The sequence below is a fragment of the Stegastes partitus genome, unplaced genomic scaffold (genome assembly GCF_000690725.1).
Source record: "Stegastes partitus isolate 25-593 unplaced genomic scaffold, Stegastes_partitus-1.0.2 Scaffold300, whole genome shotgun sequence".
Taxonomy (NCBI): Eukaryota; Metazoa; Chordata; class Actinopteri; family Pomacentridae; genus Stegastes; species Stegastes partitus.
This window is the reverse complement of record NW_007578031.1, coordinates 20,445-37,287: the sequence shown is the minus strand read 5'-3', so window position 1 is coordinate 37,287 and position 16,843 is coordinate 20,445. Positions and strand designations below refer to the sequence as shown.

Sequence of the window (16,843 nt, the reverse complement as noted above, 5' to 3'; positions counted from 1 at the left end):
AATTTGAATTTTCAGTCCACTTACACGAGAATAGCCAACGAACAAAGCAGAGGAACACAGCTCTGGACAGATGTTCGGAGGAGAGTTTCAGAAATTTGATTTTAAGACTCAAGAGCAGAAATCAGCCTCACCGTCTCATCCATACGTTGATGGAATAAATACCCGCAGAATGAGAATTCCTTATATGACTCATTTGTGTGACTAACTTAATATAAGAGGAAGATATTGTTGATTCTTGTGGTGACTGCAGTAACTGATAGTAATTGAGAGAAGAGCTGAGTGGATGGGACTAGAATCTAAATGGGCTTCAGAATTTAAATTTGAGGTATAATAATCCAGATAAACAACACAAAAGGCTTGTTGCTGCGGCGATGCTCAGTGCTTCGTGTGCCTTTATCGTACCATTTTGCTCGGTTTGTTCTCGACAAGCGGTGACATTTATCAGCAAATCCAGTTAGCAGCGCCTCCTGGTTTATTTCTAGGACAGCAGTGATATTAACAGTAATCCACTGATGACATGATGTGTGGTGACTGGAGTTTGGCTTCGTGTCAGAGCTCGGCCAACACTGAGACTCATTCATCGGGACGGGCTTACGTATGGCGAGTGACAAACAGGTGCTGACTGACGCTGCGTTTGTGTGACTTACTACGAGTGACGCCATGGCCTGATGGTGCTGATGTCACTACTTTCTGATTGTTTGTTTGTTTCTTCACAGAGAAGAAGGCTGTCGAGCTGTCCGGGTGTGAGTGAACACCCTCTCGTGGAGCTGCCCACAAGCTGTCCTGCAGAGGCTTTCTGTCTGTTTCTCACCATCAGCATTTCAAGGTAAAACCACCACAAAAAAATGGTAAAAATGCATTTTTGAGAAACTTTGCAAAGAAGCCAGCGTGTGCACCAAACCATGAGTAATTGTTTTGATTGCTTTAAAAGAAAAGTATAGTTAATTTTGACTTTGCAACCAGTGCAATATGGATAAATATCTAAAACTTAACCATTAATTAGTTTAAATATCTCTAATTTCTTGCAGTACATGCAGACAGACAATCCATAGGATGCTTGAATTTCTTTACCATCTACAATATAACAAGGAGGAACCTCTGATCTTGTTCTTTTTGAATTTCAGTGTTCAGTGCCAACGATTTCCCTGAGGTACCCAACCAAGGGGATCGATAAAGCTATATCTAATCCAATCTATCTATCTATACAGTACAGTTCTGCTAATTATTACAAGAGAGAAAAGATTTAAACAATCAAAGGCAGGCTTAACATAATGTGTCTCCTGTTGTTTTTTTCAGAGAGAACAGATTGTGTTTCGAAGATGTTTTTAACTTATGTCATGAATGTGTTTTCGACTCAGACATTTCTTAATCAGTTTAGGTTCAATCTGGGGCTCTCATGCTTTCAGAGAATTTACAGTAATGGTGTTATAAGTTGAGTTCATCTTTGGCAAATATGCTAAACTGAGTGTCGGGAGGTGGAGCGAGAGTCTGTGCTCGTATGTCAACCACAGAGTTAGTGGAACTGGATTATTTTCAGTACTGTTATATGTGTATTTCCTTACCTGTATATGGAGACATCCCTGTACAGTCGAGTGCATGGGATGATGAATATGGATACAGGGATGTTTGTGATGAAATATAAAACTGGAATATTGCTTGTTGACATTTCAAGAAATGTCTAATTAAGGAGAGGAACTGTGAATACGACTTCCCCCCGTCGCCGTGTGAAGTGAACGTCACCTAAGGCGGTGATTCAGTTCAAAGACTAGATTTTATTCTGCGGGCTGTGAAAACTTCTGAGATTCTGGGATGATTTTAGAGTAAATAAATAAATAAAATACAAGCTGTAATGGTCAAAACTGCTTAGTTTTTCTTTCAAAAGTTGTTTTTAGTGAAAAGGCACCGAGCCATTCAGAAACACCACCGAACTAAGCTGGTAAATGTCAAAACGATTTTATATTTGTGTGATTCTTAGAGTTTGGTGCTACGTCTGAGTCATGCAGCATTTGTGGGTTTTTGGTTTTTTTTTTTCTTATGATGATGAATGTGTTGTGTGTTTCAGAGGTCTATGGTCCAGCATTGAGCAGAGACCATGTGGTGTTTGGAGCTGCTCTTACCACTGCTGTTGATCATTAATGGTAATACATTTCTTCACCTGGTAGACATACTCTTCCCATCATGCGTTGTTGGAGAGGATAGTCGTCACATTTCCCTCTGTCTTCTCCCAGATGCCAGTTGCCAGTGGAACGTCTGGGTCCCCCGCGATATCTCGGCCATGACGAACTCCTGCGTGGTCATCCCGTGCACCTTCATGTATCCGTCCGGCATCAGGCCGTACCGCGGCATCCATGGCATCTGGTATTTCGGCCAGCCCTACCCTCAGCTCTTCCCACCCGTCGTCTTCAAATCGCGTACGGACGTCGTGCACGAGAGCTACAAGGGCCGCACCAAACTGCTGGGCGACCTGCACCAGAGGAACTGCACTCTGCTCATCAACAACATCGGCACAGAGCACTCAGGGAGATACTACTTTCGCGCAGACCTCGGAGGAGCCAATATGTACACCTACCCAGATTATGCTGAGCTCAAAGTTCTAGGTGAGGGAATCATGAGAAGGTTGGTTCTTAGTTGATTGCAAAAAGGCCAATTCAGTGTAATAACCAAAAGATCTGTGCCGGTTTTGTTCTCCAGATCAGCCCAACATCGACGTCCCAGAGGAGATTGTCAGTGACGAGAGCCTGGAGCTAACATGCTACGCTCCCGATAACTGCCCGGACATGACTCCGGAGATCCAGTGGATGTACACGGACTACCTGCCCGACCCGGAGTTCAGCTCTGACTACCTGGAGGAGAGCAACACCGCAGTCCTCTCCAACACCCTCACCTTCACACCCAGGCCCATGCACAACGGGCAGCTGCTGGGCTGCAGGGTCTACTACCCCAACACCACACTGGTCTACGAGAGGCTCATCTCTCTAGACATAAAGTGTAAGTCAAATTTAAATTTAAGAAAAAGCTCATACTGTGGAAACCAATCAGTAGTCAGTGATGCTTTTCAGCCTCTGTAGTCTCAATGGGAAAGTTCTGCCTGACGTGATAGAAACCCTGCATTAGTTATACTGAATTTCTAAGCAGATTTCTTTCTTAAGCGACTCAGAGGTGGCCCAGACACATCATCATAGTGTTTGAATAGAGAGAGAACTGTTTGGGATTAGGTTGGGGGTCAGGTTCTGTAAAGAAAAACAACCCGATCATCCCGATTTCCACCAGAATCTATTCCTGAAAACTGGATTCTGACACCAATGTTTAAGTTCCTCAGAAGGGTTTAGGATAATATTTGCTAATTACCCTAAACAAATAGTGCAGCTGATTTGATCGGGATAATTTCGCTCAAAGGGATCAGCGACGTTTTTTCAGTGCACGAGGAAGAAACAAATGTCTGGGATGAATCTGATGAGAATCTATAAGATGTGTTGAAACATTTCCATCTCGACCAAAGAGGTGGATAAACTATCCTGCAGCCTAACAGTGTCTCATTAGATCCATGTCGCTAGCACGGCTGGAGAAACAAACTGTTTAGTTCTAGCAGCGGCATCATCTGCATGCTTCATTTTTAGTTGGACAGAAAGGAGTTGCAAAGATTAAGTTTGGCATTCATGCTCCTGAATGTTTGCAAATTTTAAAAACAAAGTCTGCCTTTCTTTTCCCGGCAGATGCTCCGCGCTCGGTGTGGGTGAACGTCTCCTCGGAGGTGATGGAGGGCAGCTCTGTGACGCTGCACTGCGAGGTGGACAGCAACCCTCCGTCCAGGATCTCCTGGATGTTCGGAGACCAGGAGCTGCTGTGGGACACGGCATCCAACGTCTCCCTCTCCCTGGATGACGTGACGCCTGCCAATGAGGGAATCTACACCTGTGTCGGGAACAACGGCTACGGCGTCATGAACACGTCGCTTTACCTGGCGGTCAAGTGTAAGTTCAGTCCCAGCACACATAGGCAGGTTCACACTGAAGATTTAAAATGAGTTTGGATGCACAATTAGCTTGAATTTGCCAGTCAGAACCAATGAAAGGAGTAATTTCACTGAAGATGTCACTCTCATCTCCCATAGGCTTGCATTGTGTTTTTAAAATGTTTACAGCTTGACTCTTGGCAGCAGCTGTTGTCTGTGTGGATTCACAGAACAATGACTCAGCAAATTTAATCAGTAATAAATCAATAAAAATGGGGGGAAAACATGGAGATTTAAAAATACACAGAGACAAGAAAGAAATGTGCTGAGCTATATGGACGTACTGAATCCAAATTTTTGTTTTGTACCAACAAATTACACAAGACTGGGACCTTGGAATACTCAAAGTCAAGTGCACATCTTTCAGTGGACTCGATGCACGACAAAGCACGACATAAAGTCTGTTATTAAAATGCACTTCTGTTCAACACTGAGACAGAGACCATAATTAGTTTGTTTTGACCTGATTTTGATAACTGCTCTGTAGGAAAGCAGCAATAATCTATAATTGTATGATTTAAGAAATATATAAAAATGTAAAAGAAGTACATTTTTTAAAAATATCCATAATAGATGGGTTTAGATTTATTGAAATAACACCAGGGTGGCTTGTAGTAGTGAATCTATAGAGAATTATCACCAAAATCTGCGTTTCCTCTCACCTTTACAGAGCTTTATGCTGAGTTTCAGCTCATTCTGGGATTTTTTGTGCAGCCCAAATCTGTACTATTCTGCTTCACTGTTCATAGGATCAGTTTTAAAGTTGGCTGTTTCCGGTAAAGTTGCTCTAAAAACCCAGTTTACTGCAGTTTCTCAGTGCCAATCAGCAAAGTAGAGACATTTGCAGCTACCAAGTGAACAGAGTAAAAAAATAGCATCCGTGTTGCTCCAGCAGTGGTTGGTGGAGACCAAAAACAAAGCTAAAAGGAAGTGAATATATATATTCATTAGGTGACCAGCAGCATGACCCCATCTGGATAGTTCACTTTTTTGTTTGGCGTATCAACTAACAAGTTAACGTGTGTGAGAATAACACGAGACATATTCTCAATCTGCATAAAAACAAACTCAAATTTCCTCGCTTCTTGCCGCAGACCCTCCCCGAGAGCCCACCGTTAACAATTCTATGACGGTCCTGGAGGGCACCTCGCTGGCCCTGCACTGCAGCACCCAGGGCAGCCCGGCGCCGACTCTCACCTGGCTGAAGGACGGGGAGCTGGTGGGCACCATCACCGCCGACGAGCTCTCTGTGCTGGAGATCATGGAAATCACGCCGCAGGGAGACGGGCAGTACCGCTGCCTGGCCGAGAATGAGCACGGACGAGCCAGCAGCTCCCTCAACATCACCGTCGAGTGTGAGTGCTTCACTGTCACGCATTATACCCTACAGAAGAGTAAAACAAAAAGGATAAAGCATGACAGTATTATATATAGGAGAATCTGCAGTGAACATCTCTACTGCACTTTGTAGAACGTCTGAAAACATCTTATTTCCATTAAATAAGTACTTTGACTGAGATGATTTCGTACATATTATTTCTCACCAGCTACCTGATGTGCTTTAAACTCGTCTAGATCAAAATACAACCCATTAAGTTTCACATTACTTCACTGCCTCCTTCAACAGACGCCCCGGTCCTCCTGGAGGAGTCCAAGTGCACAGTGGTGAGGGAGGGCGTCCAGTGCGTCTGCATGGCCACGGGAAACCCCGAGCCCACCATCGAGTTCTACCTGCCCGACCTGAACATCACCATCAACGAAACCGACGGCCGGTACAACTTCTACACGCACACGGACGGGCACACGTCCACGGGCATGATCAAGCTGCGAGAGAAAGGCGAGCGGGTGGACAACGGCGGCCCTGCTGTCAACGTCCACTGCAGCATCTACAACATGTACGGAAGAGAGAGCGTGCTGCTGGAGCTACAGCAGGAGAGTGAGTAGAAGTGACGTGATGAAGCTGTGTTTGAATTCCCCTCTTTCTGTCTCTTCACCAGCATCCTTTTCTTTTTGAAATCGTGACATTAAAGTCTGGTGACGTTCCACATTGTTCTGCGTTGTATGCGTAGCCAGAGCCCGGTATAGATTATTGCTCTGTGCCATAGCGCTGTATTGAAAAGCTATTTAAAACTCTTGTTGTCCTTTTATTACAATGAACTCAGGCACTTGTAGTTAATTGTCCTGCTGCCACAGATTAAATGCGTATTGATCTGCGGCAGAAAACAGACCCAAACAAATGCGCTGTTTTCTTCCGTTTTGGGCACGGCTTGCTAAACAGCCAGCTGTTTTAGGAAATTACACAGGACACAATAGAGGGGAATTACCAAACGTGTCTGTCGTAACAAAGGTACAAGTTTGACGTTGCACTTCCCTGATTTTTTTCTACCTTTGCCACCAAAGCTTCACTGATTCCTGAACACGGCGGCCTTTTGCACCAAGTGGACTCTGATGCTTACAGGAAGCAAAACATTAAGCAGTGACAGCTTTTGTTTTAGAGAAGAATCGTGGAAAAGTTTCATTTTTATGGACCTCTAACACCTCGAGCAAGTCAACGTTTTGGCCCATTAGGAGTTGAATAAAGTCAAATTGAGAGAACAGGTTTGAAAAGTCAAATAGTGACTTTTCAGGCTGCCCTCCGTCGGCACTCTGCAGCCTCCTCGTCAGGATTATGCGTCACTTTTTTGCACGTTGCCTTGTGCAAACTATTTTCTCTTGTGTAACGGAGCTGAAACCTCACAAACCTTAAACACAATGTGAGCCTTTAAATTCTGTCATTTCCAGGAAAGTGCTTGATGCAACGCTGGAATACGACATGGCCCCGAAGTTTACTTCCCCTTCTTTTACTCATGTCACTTCTCTTTACTGGATCCACTGTGTCTGTAATTAGACACACAAACAGAAAGCCTTAATGTTAGCAAGATTTTTATATGTTGTTGAACAATAACTAAACCCAGAGTGCAGGACTTTTGCATTTAAATGTCACATTTAATCCCACATTAAACAAAATCAGACGATGTTTGTTGAGCCAAATCATGCCGTTTAAATCTCTCTGGGAGTTTTGAATTTGCGTTGGCATGCCGGTAGTGATGCCTTTTATGTCAGCCAGCAATGATTGGTTTGCCAGAGCTAAAGATGGGGGGTAACCATAGCGACAGAGATGGAGTAGGCTACTGCAAGTAGGAGTTTAGCGGAAAAAAACGATTATGTTTCTGATGCTCCAGATAAAAGAGAAACTCAGTGTTCAGAGGAAGGATTACAGTCTATAAAAGGAAGTGATCGAGGAAAGCCAACAGTGTTTGTGTAATTACTCTCACCGCCAGGAGGGGGAGACGGCAGTTCTGCACGGCAGGTTTAGGCCCTCGTGTTTAACTGTCATCACATTTGTTTTCAGAAAAATACATGATGGCAGTCATAGTCGGCACCATTGGAGGGGTGGCGGTCATAGCCTTCATCATCGCAGCAGTGAGATACGTCGGCCACAACAACAAGAAGTGAGTATGAACGACAAACTAATGGAGACGGCAATGCGAGGCAGAAGTAGACGTTTTCCTCACTAAGCATTTTCTGAAATCCAAGGAAACACTTAAGCCTAGTCATCCATTCTAAAACACACTGATGCACATTGTATACGAGTGAATGTGGGATTGATGTGGACGTGAGAATCATTTCTCCCGTGCAATTTCAGTTTATTTGCGACGAGAAGTCCCTGTTGAAATCCTTGGACGTTCACATTGGCTGCCTTGTGGAGTGGGTTAGCGAGCTGGACTAACCTTATATTTTGCAGGCACGATTCCCTTCTCTGACACTGCTTCTGTATCCTTGACCTGCTACGCTAAATACAACCCAGGTAGCCCTCTTAACCAAGGTGCTTTATTTTAGCCTCAAGGCATATTTGGACCCCCAAATTTGCAAGCTTTCTCAGGCAGATCGCCCCTGAAGTGGGTGCGATCTCAGCGACTAAACCCATGAAATAACCACGTCACTCACAGCCACAGTTGGCCTCCAGCATAACCTGACAGAGCTTGTTGTTTTAAAATGGATGCCCAGGCTTGGCGTGTTGCCCTGCGTTAGTGGCAGTCGAGACCGAGTCTGATTATGTGACTCCGTCCCCCAGAGAGAATGGCAACCCTAGGCAGGACGTGGTCCTGGAGAACCCAGCTTTGTACTACAGCGCAGTCAAGAAGGACAAACAAAATCTGAGGAAGAAAGTGGTGAGACATGCTGATGTCAATGATTATGAATATGATGGAGGATGGGTTGAATGACCATTCTCAGACTGTTTGGGGTTGTACTTCTGTGTAATAAAATAAGTCATAAATGCTGAGACCCCATTTTCACCTCAGAAATGAGGCAATGGAAGGAATCTCTCCCACCAGCAGTCTAGTAGCTCCAACCATGACCTTTCCAAACACTGTTTTTCTCTTGCTTTCATCGCTTCTCTGCGTTTTTCTGTCTGTTTTTCTCTCCCCTAACTCTTGCACAGCTTAAGACAGAGCTGTTGGGCTCAAAGTTTAACTCCATTCTAGAGGAGACTACGGTAAGGTTCCCAAACAAATCCCCATTAAAAAACACAAGCCTCAGTGACAGATGCATCTCCTCGCATATCAGCTTCTGTGTTCTGTACACTGCCGTTTGTTTCCAATACTGCCTTCTGCATGGCTGCCTCATTGCTAACACCAACTGCCAAACTAACAGGAAACATCTCAGTCTTCTTGTCAGTATGTCGACCAGTAACCACTAACATCTTTTTCTTGATGGTGTCTGTTTGCGCTCTTCTGCCGCCTGACGTGTCGTCGGCGCCTTGCCAGTGATTTTGTGCCGCTGAACCGTCCTTCTGTCTGCAGGGAGAAGACGGGGATTATCAACCTGTGGGCTCTATGGCAGGACTGGAGAGGCAAGAGCTGAATTACGCTGCTCTGGAGTTTATTGGGGCCAGGCCCAGGGAGGGGGCCTCAGGGAGGGGGGATGACGGCAGCAACTACACGGAAATCAAAGCCAAATGAATCGCGATCCTTCCCTGATCCCTCGGCTATGCGAGATGCAGTGGCAGCCCCGTATTTCACACATCCTCTGCCCCGTAAACTGTCTTATAACCCCCCTCTCCTCTCCTGGATTTCACCCCGCATACGACGACTCCTTGTTTCTCATTCCTTCCGATTTGTCTCATGTAATGTACCACTCTACGCCAGTACTCCCCCCCCCTGTGCTGCCCCTCCTCCATGGGACGCCCCGTCTTACACCGCCATTTGGAAAAACTGGTATTTTCCGGGGTTCGAGCAAGACCCACTGGACAATGTTAAACAAATTATTTCACTTTCCAGCCTCTGTTGCAGTACACCGTCTCTACAGCGTTAACCGGCGACCATGTTTTTATTGCTTCCTGTGTGTCACTGCTGGGTGTCGCATTCGTCTCACCGTTTCGCTCTCCATCTGTCTCGTAACTGTCACTGTGTCTGCTGCCAGTCGAAGCGTCAGGGCAAGGAGTAACCGCGCTTTCCGTTCTCTTATCTTTTGAGTGTGTTTGTCGACTGAGAGCGAACCCCTCTTCCTCTCTTTTTCTTTTTTGGTTAATTACATCCTTTAGAAGATAACCGACGAGGGCGAGAGATGGAATCGCGTCTCGGCATCTTGTTTTCCACATAATTGTATTTAATGTGTGCTGTGACTCAGTAGCCTCTCGTAATAAATTGAAAAAAAAAAAAAAAAAAAGCCACCGTCACTTTTGATAATAATTGAAGAGGTTTTGTAAATTTTAAGTGACACACACACACCGTCTGTTAAATGTCACACTTTGTTTTCCAGCAGTTTTCCATTTGAGTGTAGAATGTGTTGAGATTTGTTTTGGGTTTTTTTTGGGGGGGGTGGTGGGATTTACCTGCACTGTGGCCAATGCAAAATGTCTGTCATCTCCTACTTCTTCTCCCTACAGCATGTGTTTCTTCGCATACGTTCCAGCCCATCTGAATTACACAGACCCAAAGCACAACATACTTGCTCGTGAGCGGCCGAAGTGTTATCTCTTTTAGACAATGTGTGTGTATGTATGTATGTGTGTGTGTGTGTGTTCAAATTGTGCTGAAAGATCGCCGGACGCTGATCTCTGGGGGGGGGGTCTTTGGGATGTTCGAGCATCGCCTCGCCTGTTGGTCGATGCTTTACTCTCACAGGAATGCGTCAGATGTCTGAATGACAAATAAAAAAAAAAGGGATGCTGACTAGCCAGCTGGTTGTGCTATTCAAAGACATTTGATGAGCCTGTGATGTAATATTAAAGCTCACTAATAGTCTAACTTGATAATGATGGTGTCAGTAATATATTAATTTGATGTATATCGATAGGGAAAGGGATGCCGGTATGTACAGGAAACACCCTGCGTGAGTCTTTTAGCCACATTGAAGTTCTGAACGTTGGCGACAACCCCGATGTGGCAAATTAAAAGCGGTCTCATCGCACATCACTCAGCCACTCTGACTGAACACTGTCTTAATATCAGCTCGTAAAACAGTACCCCCGACCTCTAACTAGTCAAATCAGAGGCAACGTTTACATGCAGCAAGTTGTTATCCACTGAGGTTGATTTTAAAGTAAGCTGTGTTCGATTCACGCATTGATGAGAATTCAACTTAGCATCACACTTCTATTAAACGGTTGTGCAAAACTGTAGCAGCAAGGATGTCCTGGGTTTAGCTCCTGGTATTGGTTAACCTCCAATAACACTGAACCCCAGATTACCCACAATGCAACCGCTAGCATCTTTTTGTCAGACCTATCCTGCCTCACAGACACTCAGTGTGTCTACTGTTCAACTCCACATCCAGTCGTCACCTCGTAGTCTCCGTGCTTGAAGCTTATTTTGTCCGATTTTTTATCAAGCGAACCTCGAACTGCAGAGGACATGACACAACAGTACTGTTCATGAGTTATGGATGATATACACCTACAGAGGAAGTTACCACTCCACTTCTTCCAGACCTGTTTGTGTCAAAAACGTACCAACAACTCACTGCAGCCGTAACAGACGAGCATCATTTTAAATAAGAGCAATTATTGTCTAAATGAACGCCTGAAAATTGACTTTCTAAAATCACATTCATCCAAGGATTTTCCTCTCCTTTACAGATGCTGTTTAACTGTATTCACAGATGTTTATAGTAGAAAAATAAAACGTACCTGGAGACGTGAAGCGACCTCTGCACGCATCCTGAATTAAGCCTTATACATTTAAAGTGTAGTAATCTGCCCATTCTGTGGCCTCTCATTTAAAATGACGGATTAAGTTCGTTACGGCGGCAGCGTGTCTCGCTTTCTAAATGGTTTCACAACCGGTTTCGCAGGAGTACAAAATACGGCAAAGGCCTCCAGCGCTGTAAACTGTATCGCTGCAGTGTTTTTATAGGAGGGAACTGCAATATTAAACCAGCAAAACGGCACTATGAGGAGCACTGCAGTTTAATCTGTTGCTGAACTGAACTCTTGAACCCAAAACGATGTCTGCCAGTTTGAATAAACTGTGCTGATGAAGCCTCAGGTTGCCTCTGACGAAGCAAAAGGAGGATGACAGGGTAGCAGAATGTGGGATCCCTTCACTGACATCAGACCAAACCCATGTTGCTGTGCAGTGGAGGTTAGAGAAAGTCCTGCTCATCAGATGCTCATCAGTGCTGGTGACGTGTCGGGTGCAGCGATTATGTTTTACCTGCAGCTGAGTGACGGCAAATGAGCCGACTTAAATTTGGCTGAAAATGCTCGAATCAAACACTGTAGATTTATTTTATGATTATTTAAATTTAAGCAGTGCATTAGTACATAATACGTAAAGCTAGGTGCTGGGTTGTCACAGTGTTATTTAGACATTCCAATCCGAAACAAGTTTAGAAAATGTCTGCGCGTGTAAACGAAGCCGTTGTCTACCAGCTATTCTCATTAATTTGTTTATTAAGACATTGTTCTGGAGGAAGTTTGCTCAACTTGCCCGTCTGCACAAAGTCAGTAACCACTTCCTGTCCCTGAACGTATTTTTTTATTTAATTTATTTTGAAAAAAGTAGAAATATCCAATATGTCTAATCTTTTGTCACAGTGTGTTGTAAAGCAGATTTGTATGTCCAATACTTTGTGGTGATCATAATTATCATTATTGAGTTGGGGTTTGTTTTTTTGTTTGTTTGTTTGTTTGTTTTTTGGTTTTCTACATCTACGATTGACAAAATAATTCAGATCAGGGTTTTTTGCAATCTCTCTGCAAATTAGCATTGTTCTTTAATGTCAGTAGGTTTTTTCCTGCAAATGATGTAGTTTGCTTGCTCTTTTATTTTAAACAAGTCTTTGACGCCTCAAGCAAATTCATCTGTCTTCAGTTCCGTGCAAATATAAATAAAATAAAAAAAAAACATCACGAAATGGAAACGGTCGGTTATTGATGCGCAGCAAACCGTGAATGTGTGTTTCTCATCTTGTCTCTTTTCTTTGTTTTGAAAAGCAACATGGCCGCCGTGGAGCTGTGTGTATTTCTGATGTTGTACTTCTTTGATTAAGGCGACACGAAAGGAGGTCTATGCAGGTTTACACATTCAAACGAAGGCTTTTTAATTCATTTGTAGTGAATACATGTGCTGACATTAGTAAAGCACTTATTTATTTATCCATTCATTCATTTAAATCGCCACATTGTGGTTTTTAGGGGGTCACTCACTCTTCTCATTTGCTTTATACAGACAAGACTTCCATGTTAAAGTATACGAGAACTCCTCTGCATTACACTGAGCTTTCCTGAATTGATGAAAACCAGTTGCTAAAGTTTTGTTTTTTAATTGTTGAAAAAAGCAGCTCACAAGATAACTACAATTCAAATTACACAAGATGAGTACAAGTAAGATTCGTATGTCCAAAGTGTTCTTGTGCTACATTTCACACGATGTCCATCCAGCCGTTTCTTTCTTTGTTTCAGGTTCTGGGTCAGTCTTTATTGCTCAGCAGTTTGTACCACAGTTTGTTAAACTATATTTCATCCCCACAGGCTTTAAGAATCTGCAAAAATCTATATACCTTTTAATGACAATAATAGAAAATCGTTTAGTCGGTACAACGTTTTCTGGTTGGTCAGAATTACTCGGTTGCATGTGGTTGAATGACGGATGGTTCCTCAAAAACATTTTGCCTTCTGCCAGAATGATAGTAGTGACTGCATGTAGCTCACAGAACTGAGTACCTCTGACAGGCTTTGCTAGTGGTTGTGTGGGGCGGCCAGACTTTAGTCTACTGGCCATATTAATCAGGACAGGAGCCAAGAACTGAGTGAGGTGACGCACTGTAGTTATTCAGCCAGACAACTCCGTGTGAGGCTCGGGGTGGATGGACGGGTTGACAAAACACAAAATTCTGAATCCTAACCAAGCTGCTTGCTTGTGAGCTCAGTTGCTGGTGTTTAGCATCCATCCATCCATCCATCCATCCATCCATCCATCCATCCATATCCATATCCATAATCCTCACTAGGGTCTCTGGAGGCTGGACAGGTCACCAGTCTATCACAGGGCTACACTTAGAGACAGACAACCAAGCACACTCACATTCACACCTACGGACAATTTAGAATCACCAATTAACCTCAACATGTTTTTGGACCTTGTGGGAGGAAGCCGGAGAACCCGGAGAGAACCCACGCTGCACGGGGAGAACATGTAAACTCCACGCAGAAAGATCCCGGGTGGGTGTTTAGCATAGCAAGCAACTGCAATTTTACACACGATGCAATCTTGTTTCACCATCGGATGCAGCTTCATTAAAAGGAAAACATAACCAGCAGCTCAGAACGTGAACAGAAAGCAACAACTGCTGCCACATAAAGACAAATTACAACAGCTTAACTGCCACTCTGACTTTGCTGGAAACAATATTTTGACATAGGATGTTGCATAAAACAGCAAAAAGAAACCAAAGTTATTTTCTGTCTGGACTGGAGACACAAGAAGAAGGTGATTTATATTCAGCACAAGAGTTTGTAGTGAGATGGGTCTTTACTGGAGACCTATTTTGTGCCACAGCCACGGGGTTGGACACAAAAACAATATAAAAAGTAGCACGGAGACGCGTTTCCTCTTCAGTTATTGTTCAGTAGTGAGATGAAGCTGCTCAGTCGGACCTATAGCAGAATGTGATAACTGGTGAACAGCATCCTGCCACATCGCATTATAAAAACAAGATCGCAGCGGTTTCGCAATAAGAGACTGCGTAGGTAAAACTGAGAACGAGAATAAACTATTTGTCTTGGTCCTCTCTTCATTGCGCAACTGCAGATATATACAGGTTTGCAGTCTTTTATGAAACGGTGCAGTCGAGCACAGAAAAGCACTATAACACAACCACGGCTCTTGTTTTGTGATGTAAGGCTGAAGGTTTAGATTTCCAAGCAAATGCTGTGTGTGACACATGCAATACAATGAGATCACGACTGTGTTAAAAAGTGGAAGTCGTAGAAGAGCAATAATGGTCAGCAGACTTCCTGAAAGTTTGCTTTAAAGCTAACGCAAAGAGGGAAGAAGTGTCGCCTCGAGAGACAAGCGCGGGAGAACGAGACAGAAAGAGGTAACTGTAGATTTAGGAGTTAAGAAATGTCCAATTACTGAACAAATTAAAAGAACAACACAAAACTACACCCTGTAAAGTGTCAGCCAAGCTTTTTATTTATTTTTTTTTTGGCAGTTACAGACTATCTGAAGACGGCAAAATGTCTTTATGTGTTTGAACTGTCAACCTGCAGACAGCAATTTGGTTAAGTGGATTTCATTTACTGTACTTTGATTGTGAAATGTTCCCTGCAGAGTGTTTCACACATCAAATAAGGATGTTTGCGCTCATCTGGACAGTCGTGCTCTTCTTTGTGAGAGGCACCGATGCTCAAACGGGTACGTAGCTGTGTCATAATACCAACATCATGAAGAATTATTGTTGACTAACATATTTTTAAAAAATGATGAAAGTATTGCTTTTTTAATGTTAAATATTCTTTTGAATCCTTTTTTTGGTGATGTACTGTAATGTTATTTTTGTAGAAAGATGAAGTGTTTAAAGCAAGCAACGTCAGCTTATTAATAGTACAACCAGCAGCAGCTATTGACTTATTTCTCTGGAAAAAGTTTGTTCTATTTAAACCAATTTAAATAAATCTTGAAATTTTGTTGTGTTGTAAATTGTCATGCTGAAACAGTAATTGTCATGACTTATTAGATGCCGTTGTTATTGCCAACAACTGAAGGTTGTCTTATCTCCTCTGTTGTACGAACAGGCACATCAGCTGATAAAATACGACGCTGTGATACCGGAATCTGCATCACTCCCACTGTGGGAGAACTAACAGGAGAGGCTGGACTCTGTGTTGTGATTCCCTGTTCTTTCACCGTTGATTCTGGCTTCATATTCTCAACCATAGCTTGGTACAAATGTGAGGCAGCTACCTGCAGTGATTCTGACATAATTTTTCACGCCGGAAAGTCATACAACAATAATCTGCAGGCTGAATATCGAGGAAGAGTGTCTCTGCTGGAGCCTGATGTGAGGAACAACAACTGCAGCATCATAATAAATGACCTCAGGGAGTCGGACAGTGGATCGTATCAGCTCAGAGTTCATGATGAGCTCCGTCTGGGACCAGCTCGATATTTATTCTCTCCAAAAGCAACTGTCACTGTGAAAGGTATGGAAAACTGGAGCAAAAAACAACAACAACAAACAAGCAAAGAATGTTAATGCAGAACATGAATCATCAGTGTTTAGTGCTCTCAGAGCTTTAATGGAACATGAAGTCATTTTAGGCATTTGCTGACCTCTGCGGGCAGAAAGTAAAACTGCAGCACTTTATTCCATTAGGTCTCACTCAGAAACCCTCAGTGATCGTCCCCTCGCTGACAGACGGACAGCGAACCACACTGACCTGCACTGCTCCTGGTCTCTGCTCTGGATCTCCTCCTAAATTCTCCTGGACGTGGAGAGGAGCAGGAGGGAAGAAATCTCGCATTACAGGAAGCATCACTGATTTCCAGACTGAGAGTCTGACTGCTGGGACAAGGAGATACAGCTCAACTCTGACCTTTACTCCTTCAGCTGAACACCACGACACCAAGATCACCTGTAAGGTCCACTTTACAGGTGGATTATCTACAGAGGAGACTTTGGCTTTGAATGTGAACTGTGAGTACTTTTCTTCCTAAAATATTTTCTTGATGGTCTTGTGGTTTGAAGGTTGTCTTTCCAGCATCAAGAGCGTTCTTGAAGTTCTACGAATGTGTCATTTGTCCTGTTGTGTCGTAGATGTGAAGGAAGTTCAAATCACCGGGGACAGGAACCCAAAGATGGGTGACACTCTGAGTCTGACCTGCAGCGTTGAAAGTTTCCTTCCATCATTTATTGCATGGACTAAACACAATCACAATGGCAGCCTGAGCAAAAGCTCCACATCATCCACACTTGTCGTTCCTAACATGACAGCAGAACATTCTGGACCGTACATCTGTGAAGCATCTTACAGGGGAAGGTCTCTGTTTTCATATGTCAACATTACTGTGAGTTGTAAGTATATTTCATTGATCTTAATCCGATGTCTGTATAATTTATTATTTATTATGAGCTCCGTATACCACTGCACTGTTTCTCCTGAATAGAGTATACACTATATACACAGTATATACTGTATTTGACCATCATTTCTTCTTTCTTACAGCAGATCTTGAGAGAAGTAGTGGATCTTCTCATCCAGTTCTTCCCTGGGTCGTTGCCGGTGTGTCTCTCAGTGTCAATGTTCTCTTCATATTCTTCATATCTTGTCTTTGGTATGTT

The 16,843-nt window shown here is 43.4% G+C and overlaps 2 protein-coding genes across 5 annotated transcripts in view; both read left to right on the top strand.

Annotated features, from left to right (window-relative positions):
- The first annotated feature begins 819 nt into the window (after positions 1-819).
- On the top strand, positions 820-12,407 carry mag (myelin associated glycoprotein). Of its 3 annotated transcripts, XM_008283159.1 has the most exons (11): positions 820-826; positions 2,063-2,138; positions 2,229-2,597; positions 2,692-2,988; positions 3,714-3,971; positions 5,107-5,367; positions 5,640-5,948; positions 7,404-7,503; positions 8,127-8,223; positions 8,496-8,549; positions 8,857-12,407. In XM_008283159.1, exons 2-11 carry the CDS (start codon positions 2,093-2,095, stop codon positions 9,013-9,015), a joined length of 1,950 nt encoding a protein of 649 aa, XP_008281381.1. In that variant the 5' UTR covers positions 820-826; positions 2,063-2,092; the 3' UTR covers positions 9,016-12,407. The 3 variants fall into 3 exon arrangements, with proteins under 3 accessions (XP_008281381.1, XP_008281382.1, XP_008281384.1); XM_008283160.1 differs by lacking the exon at positions 8,496-8,549; XM_008283162.1 differs by lacking the exons at positions 8,127-8,223; positions 8,496-8,549 and having other exon boundaries at positions 8,857-9,012.
- A 2,176-nt stretch (positions 12,408-14,583) lies between these two features.
- The window catches only part of LOC103358265 (sialic acid-binding Ig-like lectin 14), a 21,922-nt gene continuing 19,662 nt past the window's right edge, over positions 14,584-16,843 (top strand). The window contains exons 1-6 of one of the 2 annotated variants that reach the window (XM_008283164.1): positions 14,584-14,596; positions 14,833-14,916; positions 15,297-15,704; positions 15,878-16,198; positions 16,319-16,576; positions 16,731-16,836. In XM_008283164.1, coding sequence (XP_008281386.1) covers positions 14,856-14,916; positions 15,297-15,704; positions 15,878-16,198; positions 16,319-16,576; positions 16,731-16,836 — 1,154 coding nt within the window. In that variant the 5' untranslated portion in view covers positions 14,584-14,596; positions 14,833-14,855. Of the gene's footprint in view, positions 14,597-14,832; positions 14,917-15,296; positions 15,705-15,877; positions 16,199-16,318; positions 16,577-16,727; positions 16,837-16,843 lie in introns of both variants that reach the window. The other variant, XM_008283163.1, reaches the window with a different exon arrangement.

Excerpts from the sequence above, each read along its gene's own strand:
- mag (XM_008283159.1), top strand. The coding sequence starts at position 2,093 with ATGTGGTGTTTGGAGCTGCTCTTACCACTGCTGTTGATCATTAATG. Across the intron at positions 5,949-7,403 it reads GCTGGAGCTACAGCAGGAGA|AAAAATACATGATGGCAGTC; the intron begins GTGAGTAGAAGT and ends ATTTGTTTTCAG. Across the intron at positions 8,550-8,856 it reads CCATTCTAGAGGAGACTACG|GGAGAAGACGGGGATTATCA; the intron begins GTAAGGTTCCCA and ends TTCTGTCTGCAG.